General features: G+C 41.4%; 1 protein-coding gene across 1 annotated transcript in view; it reads right to left on the reverse strand.

Moving 5' to 3' along the window:
• Positions 1-19,460, reverse strand: part of malrd1 (MAM and LDL receptor class A domain containing 1) — a gene marked incomplete at both ends in the record, with an annotated part of 58,947 nt that overhangs the window by 18,614 nt on the left and 20,873 nt on the right. Inside the window, 4 exons of the mRNA XM_083936066.1 lie at positions 6,599-6,756; positions 8,132-8,377; positions 16,763-17,051; positions 19,176-19,423. Coding sequence (XP_083792192.1) covers positions 6,599-6,756; positions 8,132-8,377; positions 16,763-17,051; positions 19,176-19,423 — 941 coding nt within the window. The remainder of the gene's footprint in view (positions 1-6,598; positions 6,757-8,131; positions 8,378-16,762; positions 17,052-19,175; positions 19,424-19,460) is intronic.

A 19,460-nucleotide genomic window follows, 5' to 3' on the forward strand; every position in this document is an offset into this window, starting at 1 on the left:
GGATCTGACCTCACCAGGATGGTTAATGGAGCCCGAGCTGTCCGCTGTCTGCAGGCGGTAGTTTTAGTGTCATGAACTCGGCATCAGTCAGACCCAGACTCAGATGACTAAGTAGTAGTTAGCGTCTTTTATGTGTTTCTGTTGTTTGTGAGCTTGTAACAGAAAGTGGCTGACATTTAAGATGGTGGTGTGTTTTCTCCCTGTACTGACAATTTGTGTGCTCCAGTACAGTGTTTCCTATATTAGACAGCAATTGGTTCATGGATTAGTGATGTACCGACTGCAGCTATGGAGGAAAATGAAAACACTTCTCTAGTGAAAAAAACTTTGCTCAGATTCAAGTCACTATAGTCAATGTCAGACACTTTAGAGGACAGAAACAGGAGAAAAAAAATCATTTTTGAGTGGAGGGGGACTTTAACTGTTCTCTATGTCCTTTATTTAACTTGAACAAAAGTACAGACGTTATATATATATATATATATATATATATATATATATATATATATAAATTATACATAGCCCCAGATTAAACCAAGGAACATTGGAATTGAGTGAATTCAGACAAATCCTTTTCATGAAGGATAAAAGGAAATAAAGGAGTATCAACCTTTGCATCACTCTCCGCAGCACTGGCTACAGCCAACAGGTGCTTAATGTGCAAAAGCATGAAGCAAAGCATAAAACTAAATAAAAGGCTTTAAAGGATAAGGCTGGCGATATTATATATTGTTCTTATTGTCAACAAATCCCAATTAAAAAAAAAACTGAATTGATCCTAAGAAGTATTTCCTGTGTTGCCAAAGGCTCATCTTATTCCTATGCTGTCCAAAAACTATTGAAACACACTGTTGCACATGTTGCTTCATATCAATGAACACAGGCGACCGTGATTTATTTAGTGAGCAGTTCCGACATGCATGATCCTGCTGCCATAAATACTAAATAAATATGTATCAAATGTGTATTGAAAAACAGTAAATAATGCCCAACAAATGCACTACTTACTGTGGTTTGAGTTCTGTTTGCCAAGACATGACAAAGCCCAGCTTTTAAGAAATTATTTAGCCTTTTTACGAAATTAAAGTTTATATTCATGAACCAATTTTTAAGGTTGACATCTTCAGTCAGAATATGTTGTTATTGTTCTTTTCATGGGGTTTGTGACAATAAGAAGAATGCACAATATTGCCAGCTTATCCTTTAAAGTGTGAGCCGGAATCAGCCTGACGCGTCCACATGCTTCTGTAAGTACCTGACAGCCGGGAATGGACAGCTAGTGAGGAGTAATATAGACTGAAAGGGCAGTAATGGGACTTGCAACCAAAATAAATAAATTTTTAGGAAACACACAGACACAAACCTATTATCTTGTTTCTCGCTTGAGGTGATTGGAGGGATTGTTAAAATCTACTTCAGCTTTAGGTCAATACAGAGAAGCGCTGCCTGGTTAAACCGCAGAGTGTTTAATAGAGGAAAGCATAGTATTAACTGCCCATACGCCTGCCGTTCATGAAACTAATATTAATGCTTGTATAACACTGCAATTATTCATTATAGCTTCCTCGTCCTTTGGTGTTTTTAAAAAAGGTGACAGAATGACTGCAGGTCTATAATTCAGTTTAAGGAGAGCGTCACAATGACAATCAATCTCACAAGTGTCAAACTTCAGCCCCTTTCACACATGAACTGTATTATCCAGACGTTACTCGGAGGAACCTTATTTGAGAATGTCTGAATCAGTTAGATCAGAAATGATGAGTTTACTCTGCAAGCTCCCTAGCACAAAAGTGTGTGTAATGTCCACTCGAGCCCATATGTGAGCAGCTCATTATGCGGAGAATTCATGGCGAGCAAGTGGGTGGGTTGACGACGTCTCCATTATGCAGCTTGTGAGATGGAGATGCTGATTAACACAAAGATGCCGACAAAACTGTCTAACTGGAAAGACAACGAGATGAGAACACGTCTTTCGGTTTGACATTGCAGGTGAGCAGGTAAACACAACACAAAGCCTGATTCTCTCATGAGATAAGACATCAAACTTGCTGTACTTGCAGTTGTGAGATGTGGTCAGACTGCGTTAAAAGAGACCTGGTCTAAAGTACTCAGTGCCATAGGACAAGCAATGTCACATCCTCCTGCGCAGTTTGAGAGCCTATTAAAATGCACCCCTGGGTGTGCAGGCTGCACAGGCTGTCTCCTCTGCTTTACGCCAGTGGAGCCCAAGCTTGAAATAATCTTGTTACTGTGGGAGTAGAGCACAGATTAATAGACAGCGTTACAGCAGAACTTATCCAGATTTATGTCCTGGAGTACAGGCTAAATCCATAAAAGCAGCCCTAGAGCGACTGACGAGTGTGTGATACTGGCATATGTAGCTAACGCTTGATGTCTCCGTGGAATATAAGTTGAGGCGTTTATTCAATCAATTTGAAGGTTCCTTTGCTGCGCTCGCAGTCAAGGCAGTGCTAATCCAAATTCAGTTTGCTCAAAGTGAAGAGTAGATACACATTTGCATAATTTCTTTTTTTTATTACAGTGACAGTCAAGAGGCCAGAAGAGAACAAAGAAAATTGCGATCACAATAAAATGCTTATTTATTGAAAGTGTTAAATCCCGTCCCAAAGACTGCACGTTCCACTTAGCTGAAATCCAATTTGTATTCATGGCTTTTTCATTGTATGGCATCGCTGGCAGTTGTTTCTCTGGCGGTTCACCTTCAGTTCAGAGTGCATCCACTGTTTTCTACTCCATTTTTTCTTAGATAAGGAATGTTACAAACGCACAATAGAGCCGCTCTACAACGCTTCATATCAAGAACCCGTTCAAAAGATTATCTTTGTCATGCTATAGCTTACTTGGGCAGAACATCCCTTCTTTGGCTGACTGGCAGATGTTTGGCTCACCATAATGACTGGCCACATTTGAACCCTTCACATCATATATAACACTGAGCAAATGGCTCATGGCAGGCTATGTAACTTTGATTTTGAAGTAATTTCTCTTAATCATCATGACAGCATGCTGATTCTAAATGTTTGTGTCAGTAAGTAAGGCAATTCAACTGGAAGAATAATAAGAAAAGAGTAATAGTTAAATATTTTGGGAAATACACTTATCTGGTTTCAAGATTCAAGATTCAAGATTCAAAAAGCTTTATTTATCCCGAGGAAAATTATTGTACAACAGTTTTAATAAAAAGGTGGGAAAGGATCAGAGTAACAATAAGCACAAACATAAATCAAATCAAAATAAAGCTAACATAAAATAAATTAAAACAATAACTAAATGTGAGTGAGTGCAACGGACATTACGGTTAAATGTACACACCGTGCAGTTTAGCAGCAAATTGAAATAAGATAAGTACAAACTAAATAAGTGGTAAGGAGCGATAAGTGAAACAGTGTTAAAAATGTAGCAGCCTTTCTTACAGAACTAAGTTCTGAGTTTCTTGCTGAGAGTTAGATGAGAAGTTTGATACCATTCTCATGATGGTACATTAAATATGAAGCTTTGTTTTCACACTTTTTACACTCACGTTTGGGTGGATTTTGTTATTTTTGGGCCAATCCAGTCTCTGGTATGTATGCTTTGCTAACCAACTACTTACCGTAGCTTTATATTTGTTTTCCCACAACGAAAAGCATATAGAGATCCTCTCTGCACTTCCCTATCCCCCCTTCTGTATTTCATGAAATGGTTCGGTACTGTTAGGGCACTTACTGTCACACCGCAGTGAGGTCTGTTTTGGATTTAAGAATAAACACCAGCTTAACCTGCGTACCTCCGCATTCCTGCCCAGGTCTGACACTTACTGACTGTCAGTGAGTGAGAAGTGCCAGCAGAGTGTCATGTCGCACCTTCTTCGTTCATCTTTGTATTGAAACTGTTGCACAATAATTTCCCTCGGGATAAATAAAGCTTCTTGAATCTGAATCTTGAATCTTCCAAAAGTTAAATCAGGTTTTCAAAAATGAAAAAAAAAAGCAAGAAAAACAGGAAAGACGGCGACAATATGTCACTCAATGTTTCTCAAAAAAAGGTGGGTGAAGTCCGTGAATGGTCTTTTGTCAACACGTTGCACTTCTTTTAACCTTACGTTTTTTTTGTAATGTAAACTGAATCAGATGTCCGTGCCTCTGTCTGGTGCCAGGCCAAACCGATACAGCTGCCAGCTCAGCAGCACTTTCCCCCCTGAAATGTGCCAGCCCAAACCCCACATGAAGATAGAGGTGAGCACTGAGCAGTATTGTGTTAAATACAGGGCTGAAAGCAGGCTGTACCACTCACAGATTCAGTGCCCGTACACAGTGCATATTAGATAAAAAACATGACAGTGACACATCATTATCAGACTGCACGCAGTCATCACACGCAGCGCTCTCAAATTATCTGCTGCTCCACCGTCCTGGTGGACTCTGCCGTGTCCAGTCAGGATGGACAGTTCTCAGTGTGATGAATAACGATTCAAGCAGTTCCCAGGCAGACAGAACTGTTGAGTTGAGCTCCTTCTGAGACTTCACAGAGGGAAACACTTGCCAGGTAAACATAATCCCCTCCATCCCAGTCTGTGTCTCTGCACATCGAGGTCTCCAGAATCATTACCATAACTGCCTTTGTTCTTCAATCAGCCTTTAAAGATGGCTCACACTGTATTTACACTATGATGCTGTGTGTGTGTGTGTATATGTATTCATGCCTGTGCAAACGCGTGCTCATGTTTGTCTTTGTGTAGCCGTTTTGACTCGAGGCAACATTGAGGCAATGAAGATGCGCTGTAATGTTGTAAATTATAATACAAAGCAATAATCTGTAACGTCTTCGAACCTTGTAGGTCATACAAGCACTTAACATCATTTATGTGTCATGGGAGACTGTAGGGACATAAAGCGGAATTGAGATATAGATTCTCTTTGTTTCTCTCACACACGCCAGAGAGATCAATGTGTGTAAAATCATATACAATGACCTCTGAACTCAGCACCCTATGTCTGTGTGTCTGCGTCTGAGTGATCCCATCGCCTCATTTTCATACTCAGAGCTCACCTTTTTTTTTTATGAAAGGGGGCCACATTTTACATCCATACATGGACAAGCAGGTGATGTGAAAATGTTCACATGCATTCAACATCCCTTGTCTCTCAAACACATAGTCACATAATCAATCGAATCGTTATCCTGTCTGTAGTGCACCAGACTTTAATGAGCAGCATACAGTAGTAGGGTTGCAGAGTATGTGTATGATAATTAAATTCAAAACAGCATCAATAAATATTACACTTACATCCACAGTTGTCAAATTAAGTGTATGAATAGTACATGAGAGTGACGTTACCGTACAGTCAGCACATTAAATGGATACGTCTGTTGAGGCTCTCACATTAAGAAAAGAAAGAAATTAGTATTTTTCTCATCTATCGACACATAAATCTTTATGAATATATATTTTCATCTTTAAAAAATGCTAATTATCAGAATCAGCTGAGCACTGTAGCGTTTGGCAGCTTTAGTGGCATTTGTTGACAATAACAGCCTCATTTTTTAACATCTGCTATTTAACTGTTCATATGTCCACTGCCCTAATAGTCTTTTTGGTCTATCACTTACTGTCACTCACCTGTAAACCACTTTGACCTGCTCTAAATAATATTAAAACAAGCTGTACCAATAATGTTTGTTAGCTTGTTAATTGGATAAATGTCGGCTCGGTTCTGTTCTTTCCGTGGGCTTAAAAACAAACACACCATGAGCTCTGTTGCCTCTACGACTGTAGCGTCAGTGTCATTTTTTGCAGGGGTAATGATATGCAAATTTTGCAAGGCGGGACACAACCCCTCGCTGTTTAAATGAAACAGAAATACAAATTTACATGAAAACTCGCTGACCTGTTTTTCAAATTGCATAAAACAGTTTCTGCAGCGCACACAAGGACACTAACAGTCACGGCCGCGCTGCGCATATGTGAGTATGTGAGACAAATCGGCACACTCGCACACAATCGCACATGGAAGAATGAATCACTCGTGCGCGACTCCTGCACCTTGACCTTGAGTCGCACTTGACAAAGTTGAGGCCGCACAGACCAAAGGATGGAGGCGCAATAAATCACAGCAGAATTTCAATGGCAGAAATCTTAATCCCTTAAAGTCAACCAAGCATACACAAACTAGATGGCTGAGTGCCTAACAAGCGAGTAGCCTTGAGAACTGGCAGGGGCCGGTGTGTGTGTGTGTGTGTGTGGCCACTACCAGATGGTGGGGTGGGGCTACTCTGGGCCAAGGGTTGGCAATGAACCCCAAGACTCACCTAAATCCACAAAAGATTTTAAAAAAAGAGAGGGATTGACAGGCGCACTTTTCTTTTCACCAAATTACTGGCACCACTAGACAGCAACACTAATTTGAAGTGATTACTGTCTCCATTAACATGATTAAATACAATCAGACTTTAGATCTCACTGAGTGTAACCCTGGTAACCATGCATGATGGAAAGTGACAGATCTGCAGGGTTTCGTTTTATAAGCTTTCATGGACTCACATCAGTTAGATTCATCATTTCTTATCATGATTGTGTACAAACAGAGACATGGTTTACCTGGATCAGCAGGCGGATTGTTCCTGAGGCCTTGTGGGAAATGTAGTACCAGAAGGAGAGCTTACAGATGGCGCTTGACTCTTTCCAAACAGAGCTCCTAATATGAGCCTTATCACCTTTAAGTCCAACAGGAGTAGCTTCCAGATAGACGAAATGACCTAAGGATGGAAGAAAGGAGTGATGGTGAAAAAAAGCAGCAGCGAGGGAGACGAAGCAAAGAGGGATTGATAACCATCTCTGTATGAGCGCCTCTTGCAGCCGCTGACAAATTACGGCAAGGTCACGAACAGATGGGGTTGGGGAGTGAGGTCTAGAGGTAATCTCTGACACATCTCTTAATATCTCACTGCCTTTCGACACCCAGGAACCACTCTTAAAGTTTCTCAGTCGACTCATGCTCATGAAGAAAAGGACAAAACCAGGGACGACGGCTGAATACAAGAGCACAGTGAAACTGTGCAGGCAGGTGTCCTTCTTTCTGCAAATATGTGCCAATTTAGTACATCACATACGCATTATGGTATTTTTATGGTCTGTATTTTTCAGTGGAAGCAATTTGATCGATTTACATTCAATAATTATCTCTCTATATAGTAGTTTTCATTGTAAAGGCTCATTTTCGCTTAACTTTAGATACGGACACTACCCTGCGTTCATTCTGTCCGTATTTGCGCACGTTTTCTGAAAGCTTACCAATGCGGGCGAAAATGTGGGGGCAGTGGAGTCGAGTGAGACCATAGGACACGACAACGAAATGTTTCAAAATGGCAGAATGGATTGGCAATGAGGACATGTTTTCTATCTATCTCTTATGTATTTAATGGCCTCCCAGTGCACTGCCATCTGCAACGCTTCCTCTGCTTTTACCTCTTTCATAAGCGGTACATCATTACAGCCTCCTCCATTCTTGCCATATAAAGGACGCGCGGAAGTATGTGGGCACTGATGGTTACCTCATTTAAAATTAACGTATCGTAAAAGGAAGCATGAATGAGCCTTTAATGGTGGAGTCCGCCATTCCTGCTCTGGAATCAGGGTCTCACGGAAGCAGGATTGAAGGACACAAGGTTTCTGTTTTTTATTTTAATCATATCTCACCACAAGATGTTCCTAAGAGAAGCACCTCCATGAGTCGTGCGTTAAAATGCATGTGTTTATTTATTCATGTGTGTCGCTCTTTAACATGCTCACCATATGATGCAATTACAGCCCAAACAGCCCTGCATCAATCAGCTGAAGGTTCACCTGCTGTACATTCACATACTGTGAAGTAGCTCATTGATTTAGTCATGAATTAAACATTGTAGGGAGCATTTTGAGTTTAACAAGTGGAAATTTGAAAGTCAGCCCACTTTCATTAATTCTGATTATACAAAACCACCCATTAGTGAAGGTGTACTTCAAAGATAGGATATCCAAAGAGGAGGTTAATGAGGAACAACAGCAAAATGACAACATATCACAACTTTAAAATGAGTTGATGGTTTAATGTAGGACTCACAACATGCGTCAAAGACAATCGTGGACACATACCACTTTCGTGCATCAACGTGTGATCATATGGAGGCCGTATGCTTTTCCCAGATCCAGTCCCCAGAGTCCAATCAAAATTATCGGCCAGGGAGCTCTTCCAGCCGCAGTGCCCGTTCTCAAAGGAGCAGGAAGTCCCACAGTCCTTTTCATCAGTGCCATCGCCACAGTCATCTGTGAAGTCGCAGCTCTGCCCCTGAGTGAAACATTGGCCATTTTCACACGGCAGGAAGCCTGAAGGACAGGAGCCTGAAAATAAGAAACACACATAAAATATCAACCAGACTCCTTGTGTTTGCACCCAACAGCATTCTCTACCTGGGATTGTTTTTATACGTAAAGTAACAGGTTTCTCAGGAAGGACAAGGTTTGTCGACATTTTGTGTCAGTCTGTGGCTACAACAACATTATATTGTGCAGCGACACCTAGGGGTTGAAGGTGAAGGTCGTGAGCAGGGCAATATGTCCATTGATTGATTTTAAATATCAAGCTACTGCAGCCCGTTAGCTTAGCTTAGCATAAAGACTGAAACAGTGTGAAACAGCCAGCCTGGCTCGAAATGTAACAAGCGCTACCTACCAGCAGCTCTAAAGCTCACTAGTTAACATCTTTATCTGGTCAAAACCCAAAGATTACAGGAAGTTACCGCTCCCAGTCTGGTGCAAAATCCTCTGTAAAACTGCAACTTGTGGCTTCGACGCTTTGGGTTCTGTATAGATTAAACAAAAGAGATATAACAAGTTCATTAGTGAGCTTTAGAGATGCTGTTAGGTGGATTTTGTTACCTTTAGACCGAGCCAGACACTAGCCAGACTGTTTCAAGTCTTCATGCTCAGGTAAGAAAACCATAAATGGCCTTTCTAGTCTCCTGACCACTCAAATGAATCTACATGAGACACACACACACACACGCACACGCACACCCACGCACACGCACAAACGCGCACACACGCACACACATTCATACACTGATAGCAGCGGCTTCCAGTGCAAGGATCATCAGGATCTAATCTAACCACACGTACATCAAAGGCACAGCCTTAAGGAGCAATTTAGGGTTCACTGTCTCCCCCACAGGCACTTAGACTACAGCTGGGGTTGAACCACCAATCTTTATATTAGTGGACAACCTGCTCTGCCTCCTGAGACACAGACACCAGTGTGCTGGCTGCACCTGCATATTTACCTTCACATTTACAGTGTTAACTACATAGTGGTATTGATCTTCTCATTGTCTAAGTCTTGACAAGAAAGCAAATAAGCATAGTTCACAAAAAATCTAAATATTCCTTAAAAAGTTGATAGTGCAATAAATAATTCTGCATTGTTTTTTCCCCTATCTGCTGTGTGCTTTACCATATTTAACAGCACCAAAAGAGTTCAGTATTAACTTCAGATAATAAGAAGTCAACTCAAGAGTGGCGAAACCATCTGTATGCAGCATCAGCTTCTCTTTAAGAAGCTTAAGAAGACAAGGGAGCACGGGGCTGTGAGCTCAAATCAGTGTATCATAGGGTGGCGTTGCTGCATGAGGCTGTAATCTGCTTCTTTGGGTGCCAGGCATTCCAGAGGGGTAAGTGCTTGGTTTCGGGGAGTGATAGAAAGGGAGATGAGGCGTAATGAAGAGGGGAGGTGCCTGTTAAGTAAAGGAGAGAAAGGGGTATAAGTCCCTCCTAATCCTTTGTTCCTCTTCAGATGCACAGGACCAGAAGCAATGTGCCCCCCAACAAAGGCACATAGGAAGCCAGGAAGCCATGGCTCCCAACTGTGAAGCCGCGCTGCCTCACCACCTGATGCGGAGCAAACTGGTGGATTCATTTGAAAGAAAAGTTTGTGCTTGAGGCTAATGACACGTCACTTGTCCCAGAACAGTTCATCTTTTTACATGTGCAGCTCTTCATCTGTTATTCTGTGCATGTACTCATTGGTTCTCCTTGTTACTACCAGTACATATCTTGGGACATGGATAACTTGAGGTTTTGCATTACTGTGTGTAATTTGACCTCCACACTAGGGACCCACTCTCCTCATATACAGTGTGTCAGTCAGTCACCCTGAGTGACATACTGCCCCCTGGTGCAATAATATTGGAAGTTTGACAGATGAAGTTGATTTCTAAATCCAAAAAAGAAATGGGACCTGTTGTTTTGTTCCTTTCCCGCTGACATCTGACATGTTACATTTTTATTTAATTTGCATTTTTTAATCTGGCTTCCTCTCGTTAGCTCTTGATAATGTAAAAATGAAACTGAAAACTTGTTTCTGCTACAGTACTGTATGTGTGATGAGTCAGCCTCTAACAAAGAATTTGCCATGGGCAATCAAAATTCTCAGCTGTCAAAATGAAGATTAAATTGAATTGATGACATCAGAGGCCACTGATGTAATTACATAATGACAGTGTCAGTTTTTCACACAGAGTCCCAGAGACATTAATTCAGTTTTATGATTTAACATTGAGGTCACACAACCAAACTTTGTTTCAATGACTAAGACAAGGCGATGTGAGACGGACGACACTGACGTTGTTTAACATGAACTGTGAAGATATCAAGATAAGAATAAACTGTAGCTCATTACATACCTCATATCTCCAGTGGGTGCGAGTGACCCACATATCACTAATGAGCGCCGTCAGGATCGGAGTAACTGCAAAGCTTCTTTCTTAATTATTCAACGTGTTTTACATCAGATAAGATCAAACTGTATTTGAAATAAGTAATCTTAAATTGAAATAACTATAACGATAAATTTGTTTTGGCTAGATTAGATTAGTTGTGGATGAGTGTTCAATATACTGTAATCTGATGACTTAAAAAAGGACATTTGACACAGGACTCAATTAGAAAACAGCTGAAAACAAAGAGAAACTATTTTGACCAGAACTGGAATAAAACTATGGAGGATAAAAATGACTAAAAATGAAACAAAACTTTATTTCTTTTAAGACTAAGACTAATCAAGCTGCCAAAATTAACATTTTGCTGTGACAGCATTATAACCAGAGGTGTTCCCCAATAATCTACCCTCCTCATGTAAGTAAATAGAGAGGAACAAAACACTAGTAACACCTCTGAATGTAAAGTACAACACCATCTTAACTATGATCTTAATAACAAACATGTTTCATCATCAAAAACTGAACATTATGAGGTTCGTAAAGGTAGATATTAGGTATTGGCTGTTGAACAGGTGTACCTTATCGAGTGGCCACATACATACGTAACAGTATCCGTACGGCTTTTACACAAAAAGTTGATTGCAAAATGATACGGAGGAGGAAGAGAGTTAGCTGCGTTGTGTCCATTTTGCTGTTGAATACATAATTAATGACAATCATGAGCATGGGGGACCTCTTTCCATTTCTTTTCTCGTGAATGCAATACGTTTTCTCATCACTTCCATTAATCGTTAGGTTAACTAAGAGCTGACGGTGTTCAAGCTGAGAATGACAAGACCTTAAACTGGCTCTTATGTCTCAGTTGCCCACATGCTGTATTTAAAATGTTTGCTGGATATTCTTGTATTTTCCCATTCAGGTGGCATACACACATCCATACGTGGGAGTCTGTGACTGTTGCCGATGTTGACAGCACATTATGTTGATATAAAGCACAGGTATTCTATAATGTCTTGTTAAAGCCAAGACAAGATTCCCACCCCTGAGAAAAAACACGTGCAAGCAGTGTGTCTCTACACTCCATCTTATAATGTGATAATATGATAAAATCAAGCAGTGGAGGAAAATGCCCCTGAGGCGCTTCAGTATATAATCACAGTTGCTGCTGTCTTTGGTCTCATCAGTATTACTGCATGTTCTCTGCAGCCTGCAGCAGCTAAAGAGAGACTCTTCTCCCGCCTGGCTCTCTTAATGCCGGGATGAACTTCACTTCACTGTCAGCAGCGGTGTTACTCCCTGTCTTAACCTTCAAGAAGTACTTCCTATCCCTCTTTTCTCACACAAACTCACATCCCTCTCTATTTCCATCCTGCTTCTTCTTTTATTTTTGCTCTTCTTTTAACTTGTTCTGAAAGATCCTGTTTTTCTTCTGCCCTTTCTCCCTCACCATATTTCTTCTGTCTGGTATTTCTCCACCAAGACACTTCTCTACGGCCGGTTTCTTTGCTCAAGTTAATCACTTACAGTACATATATATATACGTTTATGCAACTCACATATGCACTCTGGACTCAAAACACACCTTTTCAAATTGTCCTACTTTCTATTATTCTCTGTCCCCCATACCGTTTTTCCTTCTAAGTTATTTATATAGAGACATTGTATTTTTCTTGTGTATACGTGTATGTATTTATATGTGCTGTTGTATTTAATATTTTATTAGTTGCGTTTTTGTTTTTTTAACATGTAAGGGGACCGTGGGTGTTTGAAAGGCACCAACAAATAATTAATAATATTATTATTATTATTATTATGTTTATGAGCTTGTCGTAGCCCTTAAAAGAAAAGGTTTAACTTTGCCGTTTATGTTAAATACTATGAGCAAACAGCACATTTTGGTGTTTAAACTATTTAAATATGAATTTGTTTATTATGATCTGTTGTATTTGTTCGTTATGATATAGAGACTTGGTGTGCATGTCATGTTTAACTAATATCTTGTAATACATGATAAACACTTGTATCACCTAAACAATGCATGTAGAAGTACACGTGCATGCGTGTTTCAGCTTTTTAAGTGAACTCAGGGTGATCTTTAGGAAATTATGTCTGCAAGTTGGTCAACAACAATGATTCATCAATCTCATCTCATCTCATCTTCATCCGCTTATCCGGGGTCGCGTCGCGGGGGCAGCAGCTTTAGCAGGGGACCCCAAACTTCCCTTTCCCGGGCCACATTAACCAGCTCTAACTGGGGGATCCTGAGGCGTTCCCAGGCCAGTGTGGAGACATAATCTCTCCACCTGGTCCTGGGTCTTCCCCGAGGCCTCCTCCCAGCTGGACGTGCCTGGAACACCTCCCTAGGGAGGCGCCCAGGGTTCATCCTTACCAGATGATCCTGAACCACCTCAACTGGCTCCTTTCAACGCAAAGGAGCAGCGGCTCTACTCCGAGTTCCTCACGGATGCTGAACTTCTCCCCCTCTCTCTAAGGGAGACTCCAGCCCCCCTCCTGAGAAAACACATATCGGCCGCATGTACCCGCGACCTCGTTCTTTCGGTCATGACCCAGCTTTCCCGACCACAGGTGAGGGTAGGAACGAAGATTGACCGGTAGATCCAGAGCTTTGCCTTCCTCTGCTCTCTTTTCGTCACAACGGTGCGGTAGAGCGACTGCAGCTCCGCCCCCGCTGCTCCGATTCTCCGGCCAAACTCACGCTCCATCGTCCCCTCACTCGTGAACATGATCCCGAGGTACTTGAACTCCTTCATGTCCATGATTATTATTGACAGGGCTTTTCATCTATTAAGGCTTGTGAATTTGTTGGGAATTTGGCAGCTGAACACTTAAAAGAAAATTCCTGAGGGTTTGCGGTAGGTAATGTCACAGAACACCTGCTCATAAAATGCACCTACTTCACCGACGCTGAACGTCATTTCAATGAAGAAGTTGTCAGCCTTGTTATAGGGTTGTAGCTTAATTCATAAAACATAAAGGTTTACCTCCGCTCCAACACAGTGTAGATGAATCAAATTTTACAGCAGCATCTTTTTTCAAACACAGCGTCCCGGGGTAATCCACAGACTGAAACAGGTAGTTGCACTCAAAATTGATCACAGCGAGGTACAGTATATGGATTTTTCAGTGTAAACAAGGTTTTGTGTCTGTAAAAACACACTGCTGAAAAAAAAATGTTGTGATATTTTTACAGCATCCCAAACAACCCTGCATGCAGCTACACTGTGTTTAAGCTTAGGCAGAAATCTCAGATGCTGATACGTGAAATTTTACAAGTCTAAGGTTAGAGAAGTAAGATTTTCACAGAGGTGATCTTTGACGGCAGTCCACCAAACCTGGGACCCGCTGCTAGCTCTTATTAGTGACAGTCTTACTGATACTCCTGATGATGCTGGGGACGCTTCTTAGTGCTTGGAAGCAGAGACCCCCCCCCCCCCCCCCCCACACACACACACACACACACACAATCGAATGCTCTGTTATATAGGCTGTGGGTGAGTTGCTGTGTCCACACCCACTTCTTGAGTTTATTGATCTGAGAGATGAATCTGGAGACTGGGCTCAGTGTCATAGAGTGAACTTATGATCTCACTACAGAGCAGAGCAATAAACCCAACCATCTGTAACACACACACACACACACACACACATACACACACACACACACACACACACACACACACACACACACACACACACACACACACACACACACACACACACACACACACACACACACACACACACACACACACACACACACACACACACACACACACACACACACACACACACACTTTCCTTTCCTTTTTTCTTCTTTTTTTTCCTCCTTCTTGAATTACTGTACTTGTTTTTGCTATTAATTTTAGTCTTTTTTGTTTTATTACTTTACCTATCTACTTATGTTATATGTTGTTTGGTTGCTCGGTTGGTTATTGAGACCGTGTCTGCCATGGGTTGTTGGAGGGATGGCGGGATTCCTGTTTTTTTTTTTTTTGTCTCTGTTCTTTTAACTTTAAAGCATTTACACTGTATGGCTGTAATGCTTTTTCTTGAGTCATCTCAGATGCTGATATGCTGATATCTCAAAACCTGGAGAAATAAAGCCAAAACCATCTGTATTGCTAAAAACCATGAGAGGTAGAGTATCTGATAGGCAATAGGAAGCAAATAAAATATAATACTGTTCACCTCGAAGAGCGCTATGGTTGGGGTAAGCTGCGAGTGCATTGAGAGGGGACCCCCATTAACTGCACACCCTACTTACTAATGGTGATAACTTTTAATACAACAATGAATAACCCACAACTAACCCTCTTTATCTGAGCGAAACACTGCAAATGACACTGTTCTCTGACAGAGACAGCGGTAAGGAAAGTCCTACACATCACACTTCTGCTGCTGCTAGACACAAACAGCCAGGAGACTCTTGCAGGAGCCACACAGCTGCACAGTTTCATTTCCTTCCGCGTGCAGACAATCCAGAAACTCTTTCTTCTCCCCGAAATCCAATGCAAGAAAAAGGCGATGCATTGAATAAGCCAATTATAGCTGCGGTAACATGGCAATAAATCACCTCTTGTTGTTTTCTCTCGCCTCTTGTAGGGTTACCCTCATAAAGAATGTAAAGGATGCAGAGGAACTTGTAATAGAATAGTTCCCAAGTCTGCGGTACAGGCAATGAAGGGGTTTCATGCTGCTTTCCAATTACCTCAGAAGTCAGAGCTGGGAATGACTTCAGACCCAAGTCAATCACGTCGCAGCCAGGTTAGCCACTGTTAGCATTACCAGTTGATAGCGATGCATTATGTGTGTGTGTGTGTGTGGTTTTTTTTTAAGATAATTTTTTGGCAGTTTTTCAAGCCTTTAATATATAGGACAGGCAGAAAAGGGGGTGAGAGAGAGCGAGGGAGACATGCAGCAAATGGCCGCAGGTCGGAGTCCAGCTTACAAACACTGTAGCAACATCTGCAGAAGAAGCGAGAATAACCCGTGTATCCCTACAGCTTTCACTACTCAGGGTTTCTACTACTTTTCCAAAGTCAAATTCAAGCAGTTTTCAAGAATTTCGATTTGTATTTTCAAACTTTTCCAGTATTTTCCAGCTGGCGTAAATTACATACTATATGTATATAAGGTACATACAGTATTACAGTATTGCACTTATCACATTCAATTAGATGGCATTGAGCTATCAACTACCAAAATGCTGTATGGTGACAGAATTCAACAGAACGGTGACAAATTTAACGGTAAACACAACACAGTTTTGTTTGAAAATGTGTCATTGTTCATAAGTAGAATCGGCACATTTCAGACCTTGAAAACACCACATTAGAATCCAAGTGTTTTCAAGGATTTCCAGCACCCGTAAGAACTCTAACTACTGTTGATGCTGGGAGCAGCCATGTTGGATTGTGAGGTCTGAGTTGCGAGGTTTCTCTGACTGGGAACTCGTAAATTCTGACTTCAGGGGACGCAGCAAAGACGAACAAACGCCGTGTGGGACCTCAGGATGTCTGCGTTTCAGAGCGTTTCTGAGTTTTTCCTTCATCAGTAGACAGAATTTTTTTTTGCATCGTCAAAAGAAAACTGCATTTTAATTGTGCCTTTTCTTCATTCATCCACATTATTCTGGTAGGATCAGGATGTTAGTGAGGGGCTGCTCAGATGTTAAAAACAAAGAATGTGATTCAGATATTTTTACATTTAATAAACTGAGGATTTTCAACAGCTTAACACCCTGATATCCATATGGTGTTGCTCCGTGTTTACCCGGAGACAACTGGCATGGGATAAATGTCATGAATTTCCAGGAGGTCTGAACCATGTTGCGGTCATGCATTATAGACAAGCTGAATTTAATTTAATTTTCTTCATTAATTGCATCAATAAAATTCAAATAATCTAATGTGGCACTTGTGGCTCTGCAGCCAGGTTCTCCTCACACTGTTTTTCACATATATTATTGTATATTATAAGGAAGTGTGTCTACCTGCAGGAGGCGGAGGAGTGTTGTCCTCTACTCGAGCTGAGGAGGCGAGCAGACACCCTGGCGAGAAAGTGATGTCATCAAGGCAGATGTCACCCTTTGGACTTCGGCCCACTTTGCCCTCAAACATGACCTGGAAGTCCCTGTTGTGGCTCAGCGGGATCTCTCTCATCTGCCAGTAGTTGCCCTGATCTCCCGTCAGGTTCAGCAAGAGATGAAGATGCGCTTCGCTTCTTCCGAAGACGCTGAGGGTCCCGATGCCGTCTCCAGACATGTGGAAAAAGAAACGCATCTGGAGAAAGGACGGAAGATGAGTAATATGACTTACAGAGTGTGTATGTGTGCAGATGTAAATGCTACCTTTCACACCAGTGTAGAAATTCTACATAATAACTGATTTTGCAGCAACATATTTGAAGACAAAACCATACAATCAAAATGTTGGCAATGTCTGAGAGAAAGGCATATTACATAATGTGACTAACTACTCCATTGACATATTCTTCATTAGCTCTCTGACATCGTTTTCTTTTCCATTATTTTTCTCACTTTCCTTTCTCCATAATAACCATTACTCCCTGTGGCAGGATATGGAAATAAACCAAAAGTATGGGCACAGAAAGATAATCAAGTTTCAATCTTGACACTAGATCGATGCACTTTTCCTTTCGCTGTCTTTATTAAAGCTCAGAGAGAAATTGTGTCTCTCCATCACAGAGCACTGAGGCAGTGATATGATTTATAGGTTTCCTCTACAAATGGAGGCGTGTTCATGAGCTACAGCAGCACAACTACACCCTCCATCTCAGTAGAGAGATCGCCCGTCCTTCTCTTCTTCTCCCTTTTCCCCTGCACAGCCCTCCCTTCCATTTAATTGGCACCTTTTTTGCTGACTGCGTGATTGACTGACAGGCTGGGAGTGGGAAAGACACACACGATGAGCAGAGCAAGCTGAACAGTCAATCAAGACATCGCTCCCGGTAGAGCAATGGGCTGACACACACACACACACACACACACAGACACACACACACACACACACACACACACACACACACACACACACACACACACACACACACACACACACACACACACACACACACACACACACACACACACACACACACACACACACACACACACACACACACACACACACACACACACACACACACACACACACACACACACACACACAATGAAGTGCAATTTGAAGGAATAGTTCAACATCTTGAGAAATAAATCCACTTATTTGCTTTCTTGCAGAGAGTCAGATGAGAGGATGGAGACCACTCCCCTCTCCAAATATGAGGCTAGGTTAGTTTAGCTATATTTTTATTGCTCGTTTAATGGTAAAGCCAAAACATATTTTTTTGAAGGATTAAACAGATCCAGTTTCCATTTTTTCAAATTATAAAGCAGATAGAGGTGCTAGATAAACTGTGAACGTATCAAAAGTCTGCAGAGAAATGCACACAGCCCGTATTCAGAAACTGTGCCTGTAATTGAGCCCTCAGGACTTCTGTACGGTTGTGATGTATATATATTTAAAAAAAAAGGTAGAAAGTTCTGCTACAGTGCCGTTGCAGTCATTCCCAGACAGCAGCCATAAATGCAGAAGAAACAGAATCACTGACCAATCAGAGAAGACTGGACTTTTTCAGGTGGGGGTCTTAAAGAGACAGCTGCTAAAACAAATACAGGTACACTCAGAAAGAAAGTTTGAGAAAAATAAAGTGTTTTTCAAACATTAAAGCTTGTAAATGTATTCTTGTAGAAACTCGAGATACAAATATGAAAATGACGGACCTATCGACCTTCACCACTTCCCCTATAAAGTCAAACAAAAACTTCAAACGTGGTTAATGCAAATACACCAAGAGCTGCCTTTAGCTTTACATTATCTTATAGAAGAATTTATCTCTCATGAAATGGACAGAAACTAAGTTGGTCAGTGATATGTTTTCTAAATTGCATCTTAGAGGTCTACAATTCTGCTGACTCTAAATATAAAGCATAGTGAAAACATGCCAAACAGCAACCAACGAAAATACGATGTTGTCCCTTTAAAATGGAACAAACTGCAGGAAGCTTTCAACTTAGATCCACAGAATACATTTTAGCATTCATGTCAGGGAAGCCTCAGGAGTGATAATGTTTTACTACATTTTTTAGTGTGTCTTTAACTTATTCCATCATTTCTGATGATATTACTTTTTTTGCATTTCACTTTTACTACTGTAGGTAGTATATGTTTATCTGAAGCCATATACTCTAGTCAGAACCTTTGTTCTCAAGGGAGCATCAATGCAAAGATAAATTATCAATGTGCTGATCATGTTCTTTCAGTAGGAACATTTAAAAGAATGGCATCATATTAACAATTGATCTTGTTTTTGCACCTTCACCTCACCTTGCATTGTGAGCTCCTGCGGCTCAGTAAGGGTCCTGATATGCGGGCAGCATCTCCGGCTGCCTGGGGGAAGGAGCTCTCCAGGTAAAGGTAGTGCCCCGAGGGGTCTCTCAGGGTGTGGTCACTTGATGGCCCGGCCCCAACTGTGGGAGTGCTGCCTGCCTTGATCCGCCAGTCAAAGTCATCCTGTCGGCACTGACGCCAGGAACAAAGGTCAAACTCGAAACTGCAGCGTCCACTGAATCCCTCTGAAAGACAGCAGTAAAAGAAGAAATCAATCTAGGT

The sequence above is a fragment of the Echiichthys vipera genome (assembly GCF_963691815.1).
Source record: "Echiichthys vipera genome assembly, chromosome: 21".
NCBI classification, from domain to species: domain Eukaryota; kingdom Metazoa; phylum Chordata; class Actinopteri; order Perciformes; family Trachinidae; genus Echiichthys; species Echiichthys vipera.